This window comes from Panicum virgatum, chromosome 5K, assembly GCF_016808335.1.
Source record: "Panicum virgatum strain AP13 chromosome 5K, P.virgatum_v5, whole genome shotgun sequence".
In the NCBI taxonomy this organism is placed as follows: domain Eukaryota; kingdom Viridiplantae; phylum Streptophyta; class Magnoliopsida; order Poales; family Poaceae; genus Panicum; species Panicum virgatum.
Window position 1 is genome coordinate 10,422,392 of NC_053140.1, and position 23,419 is coordinate 10,445,810.

Here is a 23,419-nt window from a genome sequence, read left to right on the forward strand (position 1 = left end):
TTTGGGACCGATAATAGACTTTATTCATATATTTTCATACTGAATCTATTTGAAGACACAAATGTAAGTAATTTTTATATGAATTTGATCAAATTTGAGATTATTTGATTTCTCGGGAAGCGAGTGAAAAAATTCTTTCCATTTGTTCTCTTGGAACGAGAACCTCTTCTTCGCCATCAGGCGGGCACTGTTGACCGTTGAGATCGCCGAACCACCCCGGGACCCCCCGTTGCCTCGCACCTGCGACCGTGCACAGTGGCGATGGCGATGGCGGAGCCTTCCTCTCTGCCACTGCGGCGGCGTCGGTACCAGCACCTGGGTATCATACAGGGGGGCTCGAGGTACGGAGTATGTGCCTTGCAGTGCAGCAACGCGTTGCTCTACCATGCTCGCAGCTCAACACTCCCAACAGTGGGCGCCCAGGCGCACAGCGCCGTCGTCCGTACAGCAGCACCGGATCTTGCCGTGACTGACAGCTCCCAATCACGGGGGCTCTGGATCGTCCGGTAACGATCGACTCCTGGGAATTGAACTGAAACCCATGGCACGGGGCGCTGCCCTGCTCTCAGGCTCGGCTCCGAGGCTGCACTGCACGCATGTCGTGCTGTCCGGCCGGGGGTACTAGATGGTTTGAGGGAAAGAGGATTGGTTAACCTGGCCGTACCGGCGGCTTCTGCACCGATTGAGAGCCACAGTAACCGTGTGTTTGGTTGTGGGACTAGTAGGGATGGGTTGGCTCCAACCCTCGTTTTGGGGTTGGCTCCAATCTCTATCATGTTTGGTTTGTGTTTGGGGTTGGGGTTGGATTGGTTTCATTTTTTGTTTGGTTGGAGGGATGAAAAAAAGGATGGAGAATTCATTTAACACCGTGAGCAACCGTGAGCTACTGCTTGGTGGGTCCCACTGGTCATTCTCCGCTCCAGACCCTTCTTCTTCCTCGGTTCCTCTCCTCCTCCCGGTCTCTGCCTGACAATCGCCCAGCCCCGCCGAGATCCGAGCTTCGCCCAGCCCCCACGCTGCTCCGTTGGCGGGACTCGCCCTACCACTCCCCGCTGCCGCCCCTGCAGGACCACGCATCACCACCGAGATGCAGCAGGTGGCTCTGGCCTCTGGGAGCGGAGGCAGAGCAGAGCACCACCCAGCGTCCCAGCGGAGGCAAAGCAGAGGCACTGCCCACTACCATGAAGGGGCATCAGCAGCAGCCGCATTCCTCTCCACTGTTGCTACCGCCCAATAAGCGCCGCTGCACCGCCCCCGCCGTGCTGGCGCTCGTCGTCTACTCCATCCTGCTCCTGCTTGTCTTCCTCCGTCGCCGAGCTCGTCGTCTCCGGATCTGCGAGCAACCGAGCTTGCGTCTCCGATGCCCCGCCAACGACACGCCGCCGTCATCCAGCTGCCGACGCGCCGTTGCGCGGCCTTCGCCGGCCCGCTGCCGTCGCCCAGTCTTGTGGCCCCGCACCGTCTGCTCCGTTGGCAACCGTCGAGAAAAACGGGTCGGCTCCAGGGAGTTCGCTCCGTCCGTCGTTTTTTTGAGGAATGAGATGAATCCGCATCTGTGAGGAATATTCCTCTAAGGGACCAACCCAACCCACCTCAGATTGTATCCAAACAGCCGTAGGGGCGGGTCCAACCCAACCCACCTCGCCCCAACCCTCAACCAAACACACGGTAAAAGCATCACCGGGTGGGTGGGAGCTTGGAGCCTGGGAGCGCGCCGGAGCAGTGCCGGCCGAGGTGTCGCACTGCGCCAGCGCGACCTTTCCAGCGGGCGGCGATGGGCGCGCGGCAGGGCGCGGTGGCATGCGCGCCGTACGTACGGCGCGTCAAGGACGGCGGCCCCCCCGCCCGCCGGGCGGTCGGCCCCATGCGATGCCAGTGGCCTGGGCGCGTGGCCCAGCCCCAGCCAGCAGCAGCTCAGGGTGTGCGGCACGAACAGCACGCTGGCGCCGTGGCGCGGCCGCGCAGGAACAAACTGCCCGGCCGGTGGAACGGCAACGCCATGCCGTGCGCGCGGCCGCGCCCGCCCGGACCAAGCAGGCAGGGCGGCCGTGCTCCGGAGACAGCTACCTGGGGCTCTAGCTCGCACGCTGCAGCTCCTGACCACGCCAGGGCTCTGGCTGCTGGCTCTGGCGATGCATTTGCGTGGCCTACTGGTGCGGTCTGCTCCTCCCTTTCCTTTCCCGCGCCATAGGCAGTGCCACGAGGCGCAGGCGCAGGGCTAGCCGCCGGGCCCGAGTAGGGATGGGACTAGAGCGGGGACACGGGGGGCTGGCGCTAGGTCGGGGTGGGCAAATTTAACCGAAAACCGAAAATTGAACCGAAAGAACCGGGAACCGGAACCGAAAGAACCGAAATCGAGAATTTCGGTTCCTGATTCTGCGGAACCGAAATAGACCGGTTAGTTCGGTTCTTGGGCTCGGTTAACCGAACTAACCGAAGCCCAACCAAAAGCCCAATAGCAGCCCAAGATGTAGAACAGCACATCTTGAACCCTAGCTCTAGCAGACCCCCTCAGCCTCCACCGACAGCCTCTCCACTCCCTCATCCCCCAGCACCCGTGCTCCCGCCGCCTCCACTCCCGCAAGGCCGCATCCCACCAGCCCCGCCACCGTCGTCCGCCAGTCCGCCACCGGCGCCTCCACTCCGCCCGAGGACCGAGCCCGAGGCCCCGACCCCGACCACGGCACGGAGGCGCACCTTCTCCCCCCTGCCCCCTCGCTTCCCGCCCGCGCCCACCGCCGGCCACAGCCCTCAGCCCCACCCTTGGCGAGCAGCCGAGCACGCGCCGGCCGCCCTCCGGCTCCCGCCCCTGGCCACCGTCCCTGCCCGCCCCATGGCCGCCGGTCGCCGGCCCTAGCCCCAGCCCCCTGCGCCGGTGCAGGCTGCAGGTGCGACCAGCGCGCGGCGGCGGCTCCCCCCCGGCAGACGCGACCGACGCGCGGCGACGGCTCCCCCCGGCAGGCACAGCGACAGCGACGACGACCGGATCCCGCCTCGCCCTCCCCGCCCGCCGCCGCGGCACCTCCCTGACCGCCTCCGCGGCCCGTTCCCGGCCGCGGGCCCGCGGCCCCGCCCTCCCCAGCGGCCTCCAGCGGGGCATGCGGCCAGCCGGCGCGCGGGCCGCGACGGCGTTGCGCCTCCCTGGTAGGCCAGGCGCACGACGGCCGCCGGCTGGGCAGCCGTGGTCCTCGCCCATCGGCAGTCCAGGGCTCCAGGCGGCGGTGGTGGCGCGCCCGTCCCCTGCAGGGAAGCCGCCGACGGCGAGCGGCGGTGCGCGTTCCTGGGTCCTCAACTAAGTTCGGTTCCATCGGTTTTAACCGAAACCGAACCGAAAGAACCGAACCCGAAATTTTTCTGTTCCTAATCTTGAAAAGAACCGAACGGTTCCTGTTTTTGAGGAACCAAACTTCTTTAAGAACCGAAGAACCGAACCGATCGGTTCGGTTAGAATTGAATGCCCAGGCCTAGCGCTAGGACGCTGGGCCTGGGGTGCAGATCCAGACGAGGCTGCTCGCGTATTTACGAGCGCAAAATTTAGAATTTTATTAATTTGAAGTATTAAATGAAGTCTATTTATAAATTTTTTTCACTGATGGCTTGTAATTTATAATTAATCAATAATTAGCGGATGGTTACTGTAGTGTTACTGTTGCAAATCATGGATTAAGTAGGCTAGTTAGATTCGTCTCGCGATTTACAGCCCGTCTATGCAAAAAGTTTTGTAAATAGACTTCATTTAATACTCTATGCATGTGTCGAAACATTCGGTGTGATGGTTTTTTGTTTATGGAGTGAGAACTAAACAGTACTTTACCATGTCTACGCCGCCTACTGCTGCTGCTCCTTGCTGGTGTGCGCGACGTGATGGTGGATCAGCCAACGGCGCGGCCCCAGCTGAAGGGCAGGCGTGGGAATGATCTTGGGCCTGAGTGCCGTGGTCCTGTTGCCACGGGTATTGAACGGCTGGGCCTGGCCCACGTGTCAGCCATCCTGTATTATGTGCGGAGCCGCATGCGTCACCCCCCGTACACATGTGTATAGGCAGGGTCACAGGGGCTGTGTTTAGACGAGGGGGAAAGAGGAGAAAAAGTCACATCAGTCACTGTAGCATACTATAGCATTTTTCGTTTGTTTGTGGTAAATATTGTCCTACTATAACCTAACTAGGCTCAAAAGATTCATCTCGCAATGTACATCAAAACTATGCAATTAGTTTTTTTATTTAACTATATTTAGTACTCCATGCATGGATTATTTGCTATATTTAATGTTTCGATGTGATAGGAGATATGATGGATGTGATGAAAAGTTTGGAAATTTGGTGGGAACTAAACACACGCAGGGAGGGAGGGCGAAAATTCGTCCGTCGCAGCAGCTAAGGATGGATCTAAAGATCCGAATTCTTAGAACAAATTTGATATTTTAAAATAGATATGCTTAAAATTTTATGCTAATCTTATTTTTATATTATCAAGCATATTATTACACATAAGAATAACATTTTGTATAAATTTTTTATGTATTATTTGCTCCCTACAATTAAAAAGGTGAAAAAAGATTCGTATCCGTATTCGATCCGTATTCGAATTTTTATATCTATTATTTGAGAATATATATGATAAATTTGAGGTTTAGTTTTTATGAATCTTTACAAGATCAATGTTAAATACAAGACTATGAATTTACATAGTAAATTTTATATCTTATTTGTCCATAATCGAAAAAAAATGACCAAAAATCTGACATTCGAATAGACATCCGAATCCATCCTTAGCAGCAGCAGTAGAAGCGACACGCGACCAGACGTTGCGCTTCCTCCCTTGTGTCTACCCAAGGGAGAGACGTCGCCAAGTCATTTCAGGACAGCTTGTGCACGCAGAGGCAGAGCCGCGCAGGGGCGGATCTAGAATCTCAAAACAGGTTAATTTTTCTTTCTTCTTCTTTCTTTTTTTATTATTCCTCCTTTTCTTCATCATCTTCTTCATTCATGGATAAAAATTCTTGGGGAAACTTTGGGGGCTCCATTGGATCCATAGGCCCCCACGTTGAATCCGCCCCTGCCCCCACCCAGCCCACCGGGGAATTCCCATTGCACCCTCGCCGTCAGTTCACCGGCCGGTCATCGTTATTACGGCGGCTCTGGCTGCCGCTTAAACTTACCCAGCGCAGCCCCTCCGCCCGGCCGTCCATCCCTTCCTCTACACTCTACAGTGCCCTGCCCGGCTGCCCCCCGCTACAAAAACCCAAGCCTCCTCCAGGCCCGCGAGCCTCTCTCCCCACGCACGCCACCGCGCCCGCCTGCCTCTGCCTGTCGTCTGCGGCGGCCGCCCCGCCTGCCTCCGCCTTCTCCTCCCGTCGCCTCGGGATCCCCAGAGCAGCAGCTCGGCATAGGGGAATGTCCCGGGGGGCGCTGCCACCGCCTCCCCGGGCCGCGAGAGTCGCCGCCGCATTTACTCGCCAGCTAGACGGGGCACGCCTCGCGAGAGCCCCCAGCCCGGCCCAGAGGGAGCGGCTGGCAGTGACTATATAGCCTGGTCGCCGGAGCAGGGAGGGCTCGATCCGGAGCCGAGCGCGGGGAGTGGCGCCTCCTCCTTGCCGCGCAGTTCTTGCTCGTCCCGCGTCGCGATGGGGGCTGCGGCTGCCCGCGGCCGCCGGGTGCTGCTGGCCCTCGGCCTCGCGCTGCTCGTGGCGCTCCGTGGCTGCGCGGCCCAAGGGGGCGAGGACGGCGGCGGCGGCTCGGACGCCCCGGCCGCGGCGACGGCGCCGATGGAGGAGAAGGAGCGGGCGGCGCTGTACGCTGCCATCGAGGGCTTCGTCGGCAAGGGGTGGAACGGCTCCGGGCTCTACCCCGACCCCTGCGGCTGGTCGCCCATCCAGGTGCGTCCCCGCCTGCCTGCCTGCTGGCTGCCGATTCGTTGCCGGTGCTAGAGCACTTGCACTTTCCTCTCTCATGAATCTGGTGTTCAATTCCTCGGCACCGGCCTGTTCATCGGCTTCTCCAAAAGCTCTTCGCTTTGTTCTCTTGTCTGCTTTGCCCATGCGGCCATGCCGGTCGCCAATCCTTTCTTGGCGCTGCCTGCCTGCCCTGTTACCTTCGTTCCAAATCCTCGCGGAAAACGACCAGCCGACGTCCAAATTGGTGTCTTGTTTGGGAAATGCCAGATGTTCGTTCCTTAATTGTCCTTTGAACTTGATTTTATTGAACCTTCCTCGTCTTGGTTCCGAAATTTCGGGTTTCCGGCAGCCTCCGTTTTGTCCTGCTTCTGTTCTTCGAGTTCCCTGTTCTTGAACTGTTTGGCTCAAGAGCGCGGCACTGTTCGTTGTGCGCATTCACTTTACTGTTGGACGAGACTTCTCCTTGAGCCTTCACTCTTCATCCGCTCGATTTAGAAGGATCTCGTCTCTTGGGCAGGAGCTTTCCACGCACATGAAAAGGATGATTTGAAATGGCATGTTTCCTCTCGATTCTCGTACAGTACTCGTCTCTTGGGCAGGAGTGGAGTATTTGGTTGTGTTCACTTCTAAAATTTCTCTATCCAAATTTCACTATTTATCTATCACATCAAATTTTTTACCTCATGCATGGAGCGTTAAATGTAGATAAATAAAAAAACTAATTGTATAGTTTTGATGTACATAATGAGACGAATTTTTTGAGCTTAGTTAGATCATGATAGGACAATAATTACCACAAATAAACGAAAAATACTACAGTTGTACTACAGTGTCCTGTTACCGCTATTTTACGGATCTAACACAGCCCTTTTCCTTTTGCTCGGCAGACACGCCTTTTTCTTTCCGAGGAATACATGCCTGTTCTTTACACAAGCTCTCTCCATGGGAATTTCCTCTTGCAATGATTTACCTTTACTCTAGTAGTACGCTGGAATTACAATTTAAAAGAAAGGGGCCAAATTTTAGGTGTACCTTTAAAAGAAATGTCTCCAGCTTGGATCAACCATGGTGGTTGTTACTGCTAGCGGTTACTACTTCCGTTACTGTTCAACATGTGTAGCTTTCCTTGTCTGCACTGCAACTGATGAACACAAATTGGCTGTAGCAATGTGCTTGCCTGTAAAATTCAAATTCTGTGGGTTTAACCTGGTTGTTGGATGCCTGAATCTTTGCAGGGGGTGTCATGTGATCTGTTCAACGGCTTGTGGTACCCAACGGCGATCAGCATTGGCCCAGTTCTTGACAACTCGCTGCAGTGCGCCCCTGACGCCCGGTTCAGCCCCCAGCTGTTCGACCTGAGGCGCCTTAGGACGCTCTCCTTCTACAGCTGCTGCCCGGCGAGCAACCCCACGGCCATCCCCGCCGCCGGCTGGGAGAAGCTCTCGGGGAGCCTCGAGACGCTCGAGTTCCGCACCAACCCGGGCCTCACCGGCGCCATCCCGGTCTCCCTTGGCCGCCTTGCCAGCCTGCAGTCCCTGGTGCTCGTCGAGAACAACCTGACTGGACCCGTGCCCGCCGAGCTCGGCGCGCTGCTGAAGCTGAGGCGGCTGGTGCTGTCCGGGAACGGGCTGTCGGGGCCGATCCCGGCGACGCTCGGTAACGCCCGCCGCCACGACGAGCTGCTGATCGTGGACCTGAGCAAGAACCATCTAACGGGGTCTCTGCCTGCATCGCTAGGTGGCCTGAGGGGGCTCCTCAAGATGGACCTGAGCAATAACCAGCTGGACGGCAGCATCCCGCCAGAGCTCGGCGCGCTCGGGAACCTCACGCTGCTGGACCTCAGGAACAACAGCCTCACCGGCGGGGTGCCCCAGTTCGTGCAGGGCATGACGTCGCTGCAGGACCTGCTGCTCTCGAACAACCCGCTGGGCGGGAGCCTGCCGGCGACCGGGTGGGAGAAGCTGAGCGGCGCGCTCGCGACGCTGGACCTGTCCAACGCCGGCCTGACCGGCGCCATACCGGAGTCCATGGCGTCGCTGGCCAGGCTGCGGTTCCTTGCGCTGGACCACAACCGGCTGACGGGCCCCGTGCCGGCGGGGCTCGCGGAGCTGCCCAGCCTCGGGGCCCTGTACCTGAACGGCAACAACCTGACGGGCGCGCTGGAGTTCGCGCCGGGGTTCTACCGGCGGATGGGGCGGCGGTTCGCGTCGTGGGACAACCCGGGGCTGTGCTACGACGTCGCGGCCGTGGACGCGGCGCACGCGCCGGCGGGGGTGGTGGTGTGCAAGGACCTGCAGGAGCCCAGCGTCGTCCCGCGGGACGGCACGGAGGAGGGCGGGGGCAGGAAGCCCGAGGCGAGCTCGAGCCTCGCGGCGTCGTCGGCGGTGGTCGGGTTCTCGGCAGCCAGGGGCGGCGGGTTCTGGTCCGTGGTGGCCGTTCAGGGCACCGTGGCGGCGGTTCTTGGGTTGGTGCTCCTATAGCAGCGGCAGGTTCAGACAGATGGAACGGGAGAAGAACATGGAGAAACTTGTAGGTAGTTGAGCGCAAACCAGTTTCTGCGTGTTCTGTGATCTTTTGGCCCTTTTTTGGCTGGTGCTTCTGCTCATCATGGATGGATGGACGTGTTGTCGTGGTTAGTTGAAAGCCAGATTACAGTAGAGTGTGAGTTCTGTGTAATTAGCCTGTGTTCTCCTCTGATGTTGCAACATGACGTGGATAATTAGCCGGCATCCTTGGGTTTGGATGTGTCGTGCTGCCAAGTTTAGCAAGTACCCGATCTGGTAGGAGTAGTTGTGATTTGTCATCCACATGGTAACAGAATGAAGAAAAATTCTATCTGAATAGTGAATTCTGACGCAAGAAACAAAGGGCGGCGCGGGCAGGAGTGTTGTCTCCGTTTACTCCGTTTACACAATTCAATCTATTTGGTTTGCTGTGACCAGTGATTGGCGCTGATTTGTTGTGAAAGAAAATACCGCTAACTAGTTGGTAATGGTGATTGGCGCTGATTTGTGGTGAAAGAAAATACTGCTAACTAGTTGGTAACTGGTGGTAGTTTGGTGTGAAAGAAAAAGCTAGTTTGATGTGAAAAAAAAATACTGTTGAATGGTGCTAGCCGACCAAAGTGAATGAAAATGCTATCATCGGCCAGTGCAGACACAATCGGAATGGTTAAAATCCACTGCCCTCCACTCCTCTCCTCGCATCCGACGGGAAAAAGAGGACGCGTGTCAACCTGCGCGAGGCTTGGTTGTTTTACAAAAACACCCTGAACTTTATTAGTAATCGCAAATCAGTAAAACACGTCCTAAATGTACAGAAACCACGTTCTTATATTTTTTATATAGGTCCTCATATTAAAGTTTAATTCAACGTGAAGAAGAAAAATCGCCAATGTTGTTTCCCCCCGAGTCACTTTTGCGAAAAGCCCCTCCCGTGCCCCAAACCCTAACCCCGCCTCTCTCCTCTACTGCTCCCTGTTCCCGCCGCCCTCTCCCTCTCTCCTGTTTCCCCCCTGCCGCCTCTCTCCCTCTCTTCTCCCTGCCTTCCTGCCACCGTCTCCTCCCCTCCTGCTCCCCGTCGGCGCCCGCTTCCTGGGATCCGGATCCAGTGCGGGGCAGGGCTCTGAGGGAGGGGGGCGCGTGCCGGCCGGCCACGGTGACGGTGGCCAGCCGCCCCAACCATGTCTACTCGGCGCGGCGGTCCAGCTCTGCCCAATCCCCGCTCCGCCACAGTCGGCTTTGCCCCAGCGGTGGCCACGCTCATCCCGTGTCTTGCGACGGCGCTCCTCTCCAGCCTGGTTGCCCGAATCATGTCGACCCGGCGCAGTGGCCCAGCTCCGCCAGGCCATCTTCGACCCGGCGCCGCACCCTACGGCGGTGGTCACGCCTCCCGGATCTTGCAGCGGCGCTCTCCTCCAGCCTCGTCCCTCCTCCATGCACTATGGCAGGCGCAAGCTCCGGCGGTTGGGGCCGCGGCCGCCACCGGCGTGCAAGTTCCGTGTGCGCCTGGTGGTCTGGCAATCGAAGGGCTGCCACTACTGGCGCCTGCGCCGGCCGCGGCCGCCGCCGGCGTGCAAGTTCCGTGTGCGCCTGGTGGTCTGGCAATCGAAGGGCTGCCACTGCTGGCGCCTGCGCCTGCTACGGAGTCAGCCTCGTCGTAGCGGGAGGCGGCGGGCGCGGCGCCGCCGAGGGCCGTCGCGGCGCCGCCGAGGCCCGTCGCGGTGGTGGTGAGGTGGAAGGGGCCCTGTGCGTTCGCGCTGGGTTCACAGCGGCGCGCTGCAGTCAGGCGCAACAGCACGCGGGGGAGGTGAAGGCGGCGTGGGAGTTCGAGAGTATCGTCATGCTTGCGGCCGCGTCGCAGCTTGAGGGCGTCGCGTTCCAGCGCTGGGATATCCACGGCGTACGGCCAAGATCCACGGCGGCGGGCGCATCCTCAGCCCTTGTCCACTGTGGATGGTGGTTCAGGCCCACTTTCATCTTGGCAGAAATACCAGCCCCTTCCTCATTGCTAAACCTGCTGCGCGGCACCTCGGCTACGCGGGGATGCAGCATTCATCTGCTGCAGCGCCCCTTCCTTGCAGGACATCCCTACTCCTTGTGCCTTCCACGCACCTGGTGCCTGCTTTTGGCTTAGGTGGCTGTTGACGCTCCTTAGCGCCCCCAATTTATATACCGCAAGCGCACGGTTTCGTGTAGCTTTTCTCTTAGAGTATTCCCCCAAGGTTTATCAATCCACGGAACCAAAGAGATAAGAAACAATCTACTAGCATAGAGATTCCTTTGTGTGAGATGGTGAAAACGAATCTAATCTACTAAAAACACGACAAACACCGAAGGTAGCAAGAGAAAGTTAGAGATAACCAATCTAGATCACCTAGATCATGCATATGTTGTAGTTCCAGCTAGATAAAGTGAAGTAAGGTAGATGTGAATCTCAATGAAAAGCATCTTTAAACTCAAAATCTCCAATCCAATCCCACGATACCCCACCTACTTAGTGGCAACGGCCTGTCACGACGCCACCCCTTTCAACAAGATACCCTGAAGCAAGTCGAACCCCCTTTGGTAGTTCCGCCATGAACCTCTAGCCACCATGACTATAAGATCATGCTAAGTGATCTATCTCAATAATAGATCTAGGATGAAGCGAACCCAAAGAAAAGAACGAAATCGAAAGAGAGAACATGGTCGCTAAACATTCGGAATCACAAATAACTTCACCATGAATGATAGTACATCACAAGATCACAACCGGGGCCCTACCTTGATCTTGATGATCCTAGCTCTAGAACTCCGACGTGGTCTTCCTTGCAAGGTTCCCACGTCGGCTAGGGTAAACCCTAGACAACTAGCACGACCCTCGGCTCTCCGAGAGGTGTCCCTCTATCTTCTCTGCTCCTTGGCGTCGTCTCCCGAATTGATCTCTGCGTGAACCTTGGGGAGGGGTCTTTAAATAGCCTCAGGGAACCCTCGTCAAAGGGGAGGTCGAACCGACCTAAAAAAGGGCTGGGCCGGCCGGCCCAATGAGCCTAAGCCGGCTGGCCTGGCTCTTTCCTTCGCCGGCTCGTGTTCATCTTTCTCCCCAAGTCTCCTGGAATCTTCTAGAGTTACGTCTTTTACGATTGCACCCCATTAGACGTCGTTATCTTCGAGATTTCTTCGAGGAGAAGGATAGGATGGAAAATCCTTTCTTAAATATCTCTTTGCTTTGCTTAGCCCCGAAGTACCTTGATCTTATCTTGTGGGCTTTGTCTTTTGGGCTTCATTGGAGGGTGGATGTGCATGAACGGGCCTCTAATCATCATGGCATTCGATCCTTTGTTCGGGCTTTGGCCTTCGTCTTTCTTCGTGTCATCGCGTGATCGTGGGCCTCGCCATTTCATGCTCCAAAATTGGTCAAAAACCTGCAAAAACGAAGTACCTCCAAAATATATGTGCAAACGCGAAAACGACCAATAATTGGGCCGAGGTTAGGATGGTTAGTGATTTTGATATTAAATTCATGCCATTATCAAAGTTAAACAGGGGATAAAATGGATACTTAAGGAGCGCCAACATTCCCCCCATGCTTAAACCTTGCTTGTCCTCGAGTAAATCTTTGATAAAAATCAGCGCTGCCTTTCAGTGTCCAATCCATGCACTTAATCATACACGAGAAAACACAATGCTCCCAAAAATATTTTGCAGTTAATAGTTTAAGTTGTAACCATCTTCTTCAATGTGGAAGGTAGATACAAGTTAAATGCTTCCCCACAATTATTAAGCACATGCTCTCAAAATTAAACAAGTCTCAGAATTAAGAAAGTAAGTTCCACAAGTAATGCTAAACCAAGATCAATAATTTAAACCTCATTGCAATTTGCTCATGGAAACTCTCAGCTCATCTTGTCTCTCAAACTTGCTAGAACTACCTCCTTTCATTCTCTCATATGTATGTGTGAGGCTTTATCTGGAGCTCTGGAAAGGTTAGTCCTACCAAAAGATGTTATAATCAAGATATTATCAAAACAAGAAATACTTCTTATGGATTTACCGAGACTCGTCAAAAAGACCATTGGAAAATAATTTCTTTGTGGAGAGGGAGAGAATGGAACACACACTTTAGATGGTGGACATGTGCAAATGGCAATGGTTGATCCCAAGGCACGACTGAAGTCCTTGTTATCGGATTGCACATGGTTAGAATAATTGAGTATAGAGTAATCTTCAAAGTACCTGGAGTTTAATGAAGCTAAAGGAACCGAGGAGCTTTTCATCATCATTCATTTTTTTTTCTTTCTCCCCCCTTTTTTTTTTTCTTTCTTTTTGCTCCTCAGAACCGTTGGCAACACAATGCACTTACTCCACCTCGCCCATGCTTGAACGTTTGCTTGTCCTCAAGCAATGAAGTGATGATAACTTGATGGAGTGAGTGCACAAAACTTCTATCAATTCTGGACATAACTTTGGAATTCAAGGGAGCATCTCCTCGTGAAAGATTGAAGCCAACAGAGGAGGGAAAGGGGCAGGCCGGCCGGCCTAGGGGTGTTGGGCCGGCCGGCCTACTGTCTGTAGGCCTCCAATTCTTCGAAATTTTCTTCTGCGAACTCTTTGATGCTTCCCAAGCTTATGTTTTACTGAATTTTGCTCTTGATTCCACTGTTTTGCCGTCGAAATAAATATATACTCAATATATAGGTTGTGGTCAAGGAGGTGTTTCAAAAAAAGATGTTTTTGGTTAAGGGTGGATATCCAGCGAGGTTTGCGATGTTCCCGGTATAGAAACTCACAATGCATGGATAGAATGGCTAGCAAAAGAGAGGTACGCAAAAATACGGAATGGTCAACTTCTTAGTCTCGTACCAAAGAAGATAAATCCTGAATTAATTCACCTGAAAATAATTCTTGCTCTATGGTTTGTTATGATATATCATTTAGGCTTGTAGAAGGGTAGAGCAATTGCAAAAGGTATCATTGATAAGGTTAGCTCAAAATTAAATCCAAATTAAATTTTCCTTGACAAGCTTAAGTAAGAGAGCAAGGGTAAAAGATATGGGTCTTAATTTATCATAACCTCCACAATTGAATTAGCCGGCATTTAATTAATTTTCAGATCATGTTAGAGAGAGCATTAGTTTAATTATGCATAAACCAAGCACAAGAAAGTAGACAAAGCGGCAACGATCATCATATTTTAACATGGCACAAACTTTCTATCATCATTACTAACCATAACATTAAAGCGTAAGTGATGCATTTATTTATCATGGTGATGAAGACAAAAGAAAACAAATTGCACACATGCTGAAATAAATAAAACAGAAAATTGCTACACACACAAGCTTGCACACAAACTGAAAATAAATGAAAAGAAATAGAAAATCCAAACCACACGTGCGAGCATTTTAATCATTGTCTTGTTGTCGATCACTCTTCTTGATTGGCTCTTACGTTGTATCCTTGGTCATAATACTGCTGAAATGCTCCTCCATTAAATTATTCCGGTGGCGCCAGGCCTAGAAGTCCCATTTGATATGCGATTCCCGCGGTTCCATCTTCTAGTTGGGTTGTATGCCTCCGGATGGCATCTATATCTTCCATGTTTCTTCTCGCATAAGCACCCATAATTCTCATTCCTTGTTCTGGTTGAGGGAGGTCAAAATATTGTGCTCCAAATGACGGGTCGGGCATCTCTCCTTGGTATGACGAGGGTGGGTAGCCGTAGTTGCTAAATAGTGGGGGTGCCGCCGCAGCGTGCCCCCATGCTTGTTCTTGGCTTCCTTCCCATTGACTCGTCCATCCTTGCAGGTATCCCTGCCCACTTGATGCACCTTGAAATTCATTCCTCCAATAAGCAGAACTTGGCGGTGGAAGGTTTACTTCCAAGTCTTCTTGTTGTGCCGATGCCGATGTCCCTTCAATTAACCTTCCTCTTTTTGATTTCTTCACCTTTTTTCCAATATTTTCAACTCGCCAATCAGTCCTCCCTCTTGCAAATAATTTCAGTTTTTGATCGGGGAGGGAAATATCCATCTCAGAAATAGTGAATCCCTTCTTCTCATCCCCTCCGATATAATGGCCTTGCCTCAAATGATCAATCCCAATATCTCTTCCCGGGACATAAAATTTTTGGATCACTCGTCACCTCGGATTCATGGCTCGGGCTATCATTGTGAGATAACACCCCAAACCAACTTCTCCCGTGCCGGATGATGCTTCACAAAGCCACCTTTCAACCATGATGTAGGTGGGATCAATCACTTCTTTCTTCACCAATGCAGCATACATCCAATTTAATTCTTGGTCGGTGACCTTCGATTCTCTAATCCACCCGAGAATTCTCTTGCTCAACCAAGAGTGGAATATTTGGAGGGTTACATTACTTATATTCTTCCTTTGGCGGTTGATATCTTTTGCTATTTTTGTCCAAAATTCATCAAGCTCTCCATCTTCAACTTGCACCATTTCATATGCATTATTTTTGAATCCGAGCAAGCTTCCTATTTCTCCATAGGTGATTATTTTCTCTTCATTCTTGAGCTTAAATTTCAGACATGGAACTTCTTTATCATCCACCACTTCCGTTGATTTTTCTAATGTCATGAACATCTCAAGAGCCACTTCTTCTTGCATATCAACCGTGACACTGTCGGAAAATAACTTCCAACCGATGTTCTCCAAGAGCTCATAGATGTCATGATGAAATCCCAGCTTCACCAATGCTTCATCATCAAAATCATAATTTGCTCGTAGTCTTCCCTTCATGAACTTGAGCCTTTCTTCTTCTTCCTTCGACAATATAATAAACCCATATTCTGAATTCTTGGGCTTGTATGGTGGTGGTGCGGATGACCTTGTCGAACGCCGTGGAGGAGGTGGCATCCCTTCGGTGAATCTCATGGAGGAGCTTCTCGGGTCTCTCATCCCACCAAGGAGCAACATGTCGCTCCTCGGTGCGGGGTTGTCTTCCTCCATGCTCCGCGGAGACTCGGAGACCGAGTGCCTCCGCGAAGAACTTGCCGATGCATCGGATGTTGATGAATGCGTCCTTCTCCTCCCGGCGATGAACTTCATGAGGCCACTCATGGTGACTCCTTGCTGCACACACTCAAAAACAAACACACCGGGGGTTTCTTGCCGGCGGGAAAACAATATATCGAAGAGTGGAACAAACTAGGAATTGTGGTGAATTTCTTGAGATTTTTGGAGTAGTTTTTGGTGGACGAATTTTTCAGGGCTCTAACTGATGTTTCTGGGCGAAGAACTTGAAGAACATAAGCAAGGAATTGAATGAGGAGTGCACCTGTCAAAGGGGAGTACCAGAGGGGTTAAATAGGGGCCAGGCCGGCCGGCCTAGGGCCTTGGGGCCGGCCGGCCTAGGGCATTTCTGGCCCTCCTTCACTTCATTTTTCTCTGGTGGCTTCCTGGTACAATTATTCGCTTCTGTCCAGTACATCTTGCATGCTTTGCACCGTCCAAATCCCGTGAACCACTCCTTCTTTGCCTTTGATGTTCACTTGCAATATTATTTCTCCACTTTGTGTTATTCACCTTGTCTCATGCTTAATCATTCATCACATGGTGCCATCTTTGCTGAAAATCACATGTCCTTCCCATGCATGGCTGCTCTCTCCTTTGAATTATTTGCATGTGGTGGTAGGTAGAGAGCACTACTCTTTCCCGTGAACTCACTTTGAGCAATGGGTGTTAATCAAGCACATAAACCCTTTTCAAATCATGCTTAGATGTTTAATCCTCCTCTAACTTCGAAATTTCAGAATTGACTCAAAGCATGCAATGAGTTTAAATGAATAATTAGAGGGGAATTGAAACATCTTTACATTTGTAAGTCGAAAAATATTTCCCGACTATATTAATTTTGGTTGCACCGGAACCGTTCACTTTCATGAATTGATAGCGAACAATCTCGAATTCAACCGTGGGTCTTGGGTTTAGGTTCTAATTTTTGCCAAAATGAGAGAGAGAATTTTGAAAAAGAGAATAATTAAGGTTAGGAAAATTCTAGTCCTATGGTGATGAAACTAAAAATTCTCTCTATGTTTATGCGAACCTACGCATCAAGAATTTAAGTAATATAAACATAGCGCGGCTCTACTCGTGTGTTTTATCTCAACTTGGTCCGGCCGTCATGGACAGGACGGTCGCCAAAAATAGGTATAGAATTTTGTATGTGGCTTTCTCAAGAAGAGGCAAATAAATCATAGGATGGCTCATGTCATTGGTTTAAAATAAGAAATAACATCGGAATGACCGAGCGAATAAAATCCAAATCAAATTGTTTGACCGAACTACCAATTGTTCAAAAGTATATCATGTTCTTGCGTAGCAAAATTCTCGACTCACTTACCTAAACCTTTCGCGGGTTGTCCTCCCGTCAGCTTATTCTTGAATCGACGAACGGGTTGAACTCCCGGCAGCTTTATTCTTAACTCGACGAACGGGTTGCCTCCCGCAAAGCGCTTCGTTTATAGTCTATAGCTAGACTTTCTTCTTCTTCACTTCGGACCAATGCTCGGTGATGGCGCTGCAGTCTTGGGTACCCACTTCCGCACAATCCTTGGTGCAGGCTTGTCTTCTACGTTAGTCGTCTTTTTGGTCTTCACAGGCGGGCTTTTAGCTTTCTTCTTGACGGGTGCAACGATCTTCTTTGTCGCGATGGACGCGACGACTTCTATCTCCTTCTTCTCTTCCTTCTTGTTCGGCTCCTCTTCTTTCTTTGGCTTCTCCTCTGTGACACGGTGGTGAGGCGGAACATATTTGACATTGATCATGTTGCATACCTCGAGGCGTGGACGAAACTTGAATTCGCTTGTGGTGCCATTGATGTCGAACTTTATCTCCCCCTTGCCAACGTCGATGTTCGCCCTTGCGGTCTTGAGGAAAGGCCTCCCAAGTATGAGAGGCGCCTTGCTCCCTTCTCCCATATCGAGAATCACAAAGTCAACGGGGACTAAGTGTTCTCCAATCTTCACGGGCACGTCTTCTGCGATTCCCAAAGGATAGCGAACGGAATTGTCCGCTAACTCTAGGCACATGGCGGTGGGCTCCGGCTCCGGTAAGCATAGCTTCTCGAACACATTCTTTGGCATGACGCTCACACTTGCACCGAGATCACAAAGTGCTCTTTCGAACATAAGAGATCCAATGGAACACGGGATGGTAGGACATCCGGGGTCCCTCTTCTTTTCAGGAGCTTCATTAGCGATTGCCGCGCTGCATTCCTCGGTTAGCTTGACAGTGCTTGGCGGTATCTCGCGCTTGCTTCCCATAATGTCTTTGAAGTAGCGAGAATACGTCGGAACTTGTAGAGCATCCAAGAGCGGCATATTGATGCTCAACCTGCGTACCATGTCAACAAATTTGTTGAACTGCTCATCTTCATGTTTACCTTTGTGGTATCGTGGCCTTGGCGGTAGAATCTTGGTGTCTATATCATCTAGCTCAAACTCCGGCTCTTCGGTGACTATCTCTGGCATAGGAGTAGGTTCCTTCTCCTTGATGATGGTCTCCACTTCAACTCTTGGCTTAGGCTTCCTTGCTCCCGCTGCATGTTCGGGTTCTTCGGTCTCCTTTCCCGAGCGAGTTTGAATTGCCTTAGCCGTCTCCGGACTTTGAGGTTGCCCGGGCAATTTTCCTTCGTTGCTAGATAGCCGTCCGGCGAGCTGGGCTACTTGTGTTTCTAGCATCTTCATCATGTTGAGTACTTGAAGGTTAGAGCTCCCGACCTCCGTCACCTTGCCATCAATGTTCTCCAAAATCTTGTCCATAGCCTTGAACTTGGTGACGGTGTCCTTGTTGATCTTGCCTTGCTCCTCCATGAACTCCTTCAATTGTATACGAAGAGGCACCGAGTTTTGAATGGAAGAGCTTGCATTAAATTGGTGTCTACCTTGCCCGTAGCGGAAGTTGGTCGGCGGAATCCATTCTCCCTTCTTCATGTAGTCGAGTATCTTGGCTTCCTCCGGGCAATTCTTTTGTACATGGCCGTACTCTCCACATTCTTCACATGTAGACCTTGCTTCGGCCGCTTTCAAATCAATAGCTTGGGCTTCTCTCTTTTCCACTTCCATCTTCTCCAACCTTCTCATGAGCGAGTCGATCTTCCCTTCTAGCACTTCTTCACGTTCCACTTGTAATACACTCTTCGCGGCGCCCACGGCTTGGAGTGGTTGTAGGCGCCCCGATGATGCCCATGCGTCATTGTCCGCCACCTTCCTGAATAGCTTGAAAATTTGAGTAGGCGTGAGCTCAATGATAGATCCTCTGGCCAATGCGTCAATGATCCCCCTTGATGCAGTAGTGAGGCCTTGATAGAACTTCTGGACCACATCTTCCCTCGAGAACTTGTGATGAGGTATGGCGCGGATGTAGTCGTTGAAGCACTCATAGGCTTCCGCAATAGTCTCCGTCGGGGCTTGCGCGAATGTTGCAATCTTGTTGCGCAGAATCTGGGTCTTGCCCGGTGAGTAGAACTCCGTCATGAATTCTTTCATCAAGGAATCCCAATTTTGCACCGTGCGCGGTGGTAGAGAATGAAACCATTGCAACGCTCTCCCAAGTAGAGAGAACGGAAAGAGCCTCGCTCTTATTTGATGTTGAGTCATCCCTTGCATGTCGAAGGTACGACATAGTTGGAGGAACGCTTGAAGATGTAGATTAGCGTCTTCTTTTCCGGTGAAGGACGAGCTATGCACCATCCATATGATTGAAGTCTTGATCTCGATCGGCAAGTCCCGAACGTCCGGAGTACATAGCTCTCCGATCGTACGCTCCGGCTCCGGTAGCGCCATCCCTTGGTGAAGTGGCGCCTCCTTTGGACTTGTTGGTGAAGTTGTTTGGGGTGAAGACGATGAATCGTCGGCTTCAACTTTTGGATCTACTAGTTCCGGCTTCCTTGATCGTGCTTCTCGTCTCCTTTGCCTGTAAATTTTTTCTGGATCATCCACAAAATTTTCGGGTTTGTTGGAGAGGCTCCCGTCCATCTCCTGTTAGGGGTTAGTGATAAAGAAAAAAAATATACGAGATCTAAAAGATGAATATACAAGATCTAAAACATAAAAGAAAAATAAAGCAAAAATAAAGAAAACTCTAGATTAGATTGATTTTCGTGGAATAGATCCGTTTTTTTAGTTAGCTCAGAAAAATAAGAGATCTAAAAAGGTCAAAAAGAAAAATCAAGAAATATTTACGAATGCAAGTAAGATTGGATCTTAAATCGATGGTTCCCCGGCAGCGGCGCCAGAAAAGCTTGTAGACGCTCCTTAGCGCCCCCGATTTATATACCGCAAGCGCACGGTTTCGTGTAGCTTTTCCCTTAGAGTATTCCCCCAAGATTTATCAATCCACGGAACCAAAGAGACAAGAAACAATCTACTAGCAGAGATTCCTTTGTGTGAGATGGTGAAAACGAATCTAATTTACCAAAAACACGATAAACACCGAAGGTAGCAAGAGAAAGTTAGAGATAACCAATCTAGATCACCTAGATCATGCATATGTTGTAGTTCCAGCTAGATAAAGTGAAGTAAGGTAGATGTGAATCTCAATGAAAAGCATCTTTAAACTCAAAATCTCCAATCCGATCCCTCGATACCCCACCTACTTAGTGGCAACGGCCTGTCACGACGCCACCCCTTTCAACAAAATACCCTGAAGCAAGTCGAACCCCCTTTGGTAGTTCCGCCATGAACCTCTAGCCACCATGACTACAAGATCATGCTAAGCGATCTATCTCGATAATAGATCTAGGATGAAGTGAACCCAAAGAAAAGAACGAAATCGAAAGAGAGAACATGGTCGCTAAACATTCGGAATCACAAATAACTTCACCATGAATGATAGTACATCACAAGATCACAACCGGGGCCCTACCTTGATCTTGATGATCCTAGCTCCAGAACTCCGACGTGGTCTTCCTTGCAAGGTTCCCACGTCGGCTAGGGCAAGCCCTAGACAACTAGCACGACCCTCGGCTCTCCGAGAGGTGTCCCTCTATCTTCTCTGCTCCTTGGCGTCGTCTCCCGAATTGATCTCTACATGAACCTTTGGGAGGGGTCTTTAAATAGCCTCAGGTAACCCTCGGTCAAAGGGGAGATCGAACCGACCTAAAAAAGGGCTGGGCCGGCCGGCCCAATGAGCCTAGGCCGGCCGGCTTGGCTTTTTCCTTCGCCGGCTCGTGTTCATCTTTCTCCCCAAGTCTCCTGGAATCTTCTAGAGTTTATGTCTTTCACGATTGCACCCCATTAGACGTCGTTATCTTCGAGATTTCTTTGAGGAGAAGGATAGGATGGAAAATCCTTCCTTAAATATCTCTTTGCTTTGCTTAGCCCCGAAGTACCTTGATCTTATCTTGTGGGCTTTGTCTTTTGGGCTTCATTGGAGGGTGGATGTGCATGAACGGGCCTCTAATCATCATGGCATTCGATCCTTTGTTCGGGCTTTGGCCTTCGTCTTTCTTCGTGTCATCGCGTGATCGTGGGCCTCGCCATTTCATGCTCCAAAATTGGTCAAAAACCTGCAAAAACGAAGTACCTCCAAAATATATGTGCAAACGCGAAAACGACCAATAATTGGGCCGATGTTAGGATGGTTAGTGATTTTGATATTAAATTCATGCCATTATCAAAGTTAAACAGGGGATAAAATGGATACTTAATGAGCGCCAACAGTGGCCGGTTGCTGCAAGCTGTTCTGCTTGCATCTCAGGCATTCGACGCAGAATAGCATCAAAGGAGACATGCTGACTGGTAGATGAGGTGCAAGCCTGAAGATCCACGTCCACAAGGTGTGATCTTTTGTCATTTCTTTTCCCTACAGGTTTCTTATATGCTCCATATTTTGCTTAAGCTCAATTCTGATGGCAAGTACTAGCCATATTGTTCCTTAATTTGGCTACATTTTCAATTCATCTTCCATACTACTGCTTTAGTTAATAATTGTATGGCTGACCAGTGTTCTTAAGAGGGAGTAATAATTATAGAAGAGTCAAATCTGTCGAGTTATGCTTGGAAGCCTCAGAACTCAGAATAGGTGATTAGTTTGTATCTAATGACTACTGCTTTAGTGAAGAATATCGGTAAAACAGTTGGCCGTGATCTACCATTCCCCTAATTTAGTGTATTCATTAGTTAAATGAGAATATCAGTCATCATATTGAGATCATTTAATTAATTTTGCATGCTCACATTTTTTTCCCATTCTCCCTCCTGAACTACTATGCATCTCTATCCAATAAGAATAATTGCATCTTCTGTATCTTGCATTCTGTATCTTGAATTCCTATGTAGCCCTGTATTGTTTGTGCATGCTTGGTCAACAATGGATGGACCGACCTGAAAAGGAAAGCTGCTCTTGGCTACTCAAATTGTAAGCTATCTCATAATTAAGGAGCAGGGTGGCACCTCTGTTGCTCTCTGAACCACCAACCACACCACAGAGCGGCAGCAAGATTACTGAACCGAGGTAAATTGCTTTTCACAACCACGACATTCGACATGTTCATTTTCAGAAAATATATATACATTCAAAGACTTCAGTTTAATGTCTCCAGAAAGAACAACTAATAAATGAAGGCTTTATTTCCAAGGAACTTTTTTCCTGATCATATTGTGCTATTTTTCCACAAGGGACCATGAAGTTTCATTACTCAGACGAGCAATGAGAGTACAAAGTTGATCATAATATGCTATATTGTGTTACATAGTTTAGAGGCTTCTGTTTTACGTTAAAGTTCTGTTTGTTGCCTTTTTTTCCTGATCATACTTAGCAGCTATTTTAAGTTGAAGTTTATTCTGTTTATTGCCTTCTGCTACGCTGTGACTGTTTCTCAAAGCTTAACCCTGCCTAACTACCTATTGCAGATTACATGTCCTCCCCAATCTCCATATGCTACATTGAACTGATCTTGGTAGAGCCAGTAAAGAAAAGAATATGTGGTTTCTGTAACCTTCCGATTCCCACCGTCTGAACCTCTTCTCCTGAAGGAAAACCCTGTGGTTTCTGGGATTTTATTTTGTGATGTTTCGATCTTTTTTTTTTGTTTGGAACAACTTGTGATGTTTCAATCTGGTTTTGTGGATCTTGGGGGCATAATGTTTCCGGATGATATCTTGCTGAAATCTGTGTATGATTGATGCAATGTGCTAAGACCCTGAATCAAATCTGCAGGCCTCAAAGGCTCGAAGCGAGGTGGCAAGGTGCCGGTGCCGGTGCCAGCCAAGCTCGGACGCAGCATGGGCTGCTACAGCCTGGAGCCACGGGCAGACAAGGCCATATGGGCACGTTGCGGTGGGTCAGTCCCGGGTGGTGGCGAGAGGGCGGCGTGGCAACATGCTCCTGGTTGATCTTGAGCTCAAGCATAGCAACGAGCGCCGGCCAGCACGGCGGATATGCTCATAAACCTGCTATATCCAGTTATCATTCCGATTCCATATATGGGTGATAAGGGCAACTAGCACTAGAAAACTGTCACTAATGACCACGAAACAACACCTACCTTTCAATGTGCTATCGCCTTGCATTTAGGGAAGCAAATAGTAAGGCAGTGATCTAAGAGCACATATTGTGATGGCATTACTTTTATTGGTCTTCCGCAGCACTAAGTCATGAACCCATGGATTGTTCCTGCAATTCGACATGTTGTCATATGTAAAACTTGTATTTGAGTAAAACAGTGCATATGTTAGCATATTAACGATGTATTTATTACAATATGGTGTGATTTTGTGTTGAATTATTATCATATACTATGCATGACATTTGTCACATTTCATTACTTCGGTTTACTTATATTTAATTCCATATTTTATTAACTTTAATTTACTCATATTTAATTATTTAAACGGTAGGACGTCCATCGCGCGCCTAATGTTCTAGTCACGATAAACACCAACGGGGGTGGCGGCGCAACCGGGGGGAAGGCCGCCGTCCCGGCGGCGGCGGCTTGTCGCATGGAGACGGGAGAGCGGGCGATGGCACCGTGCAGAAACTGCAGTCTCCCGTCCCTCGACGACACGGGCTCTGTT

At 50.5% G+C, this 23,419-nt stretch overlaps 1 protein-coding gene and 1 long non-coding RNA gene across 3 annotated transcripts; both read left to right on the top strand.

Moving 5' to 3' along the window:
- Positions 1 to 5,212: 5,212 nt before the first annotated feature.
- On the top strand, positions 5,213 to 8,729 carry LOC120706233 (piriformospora indica-insensitive protein 2-like). 2 transcript variants are annotated; one of them, XM_039990816.1, is made up of 3 exons: positions 5,216 to 5,877; positions 7,131 to 7,551; positions 7,633 to 8,729. In XM_039990816.1, the coding sequence occupies exons 1-3, from the start codon at positions 5,626 to 5,628 to the stop codon at positions 8,373 to 8,375; spliced, it is 1,416 nt and encodes a 471-aa protein (XP_039846750.1). In that variant the 5' UTR covers positions 5,216 to 5,625; the 3' UTR covers positions 8,376 to 8,729. The 2 variants fall into 2 exon arrangements, with proteins under 2 accessions (XP_039846749.1, XP_039846750.1); XM_039990815.1 differs by having other exon boundaries at positions 5,213 to 5,877; positions 7,131 to 8,729.
- Positions 8,730 to 21,069: 12,340 nt separating this feature from the next.
- On the top strand, positions 21,070 to 23,150 carry LOC120706234. Its single transcript, XR_005688233.1, has 2 exons — positions 21,070 to 21,857; positions 22,256 to 23,150. It is a non-coding gene; the product is annotated as an uncharacterized LOC120706234 (long non-coding RNA).
- The last annotated feature ends 269 nt before the right edge of the window (positions 23,151 to 23,419 follow it).

Excerpts from the sequence above, each read along its gene's own strand:
- LOC120706233 (XM_039990815.1), top strand. The coding sequence starts at position 5,626 with ATGGGGGCTGCGGCTGCCCGCGGCCGCCGGGTGCTGCTGGCCCTCGGC. Across the intron at positions 5,878-7,130 it reads GCGGCTGGTCGCCCATCCAG|GGGGTGTCATGTGATCTGTT; the intron begins GTGCGTCCCCGC and ends GAATCTTTGCAG.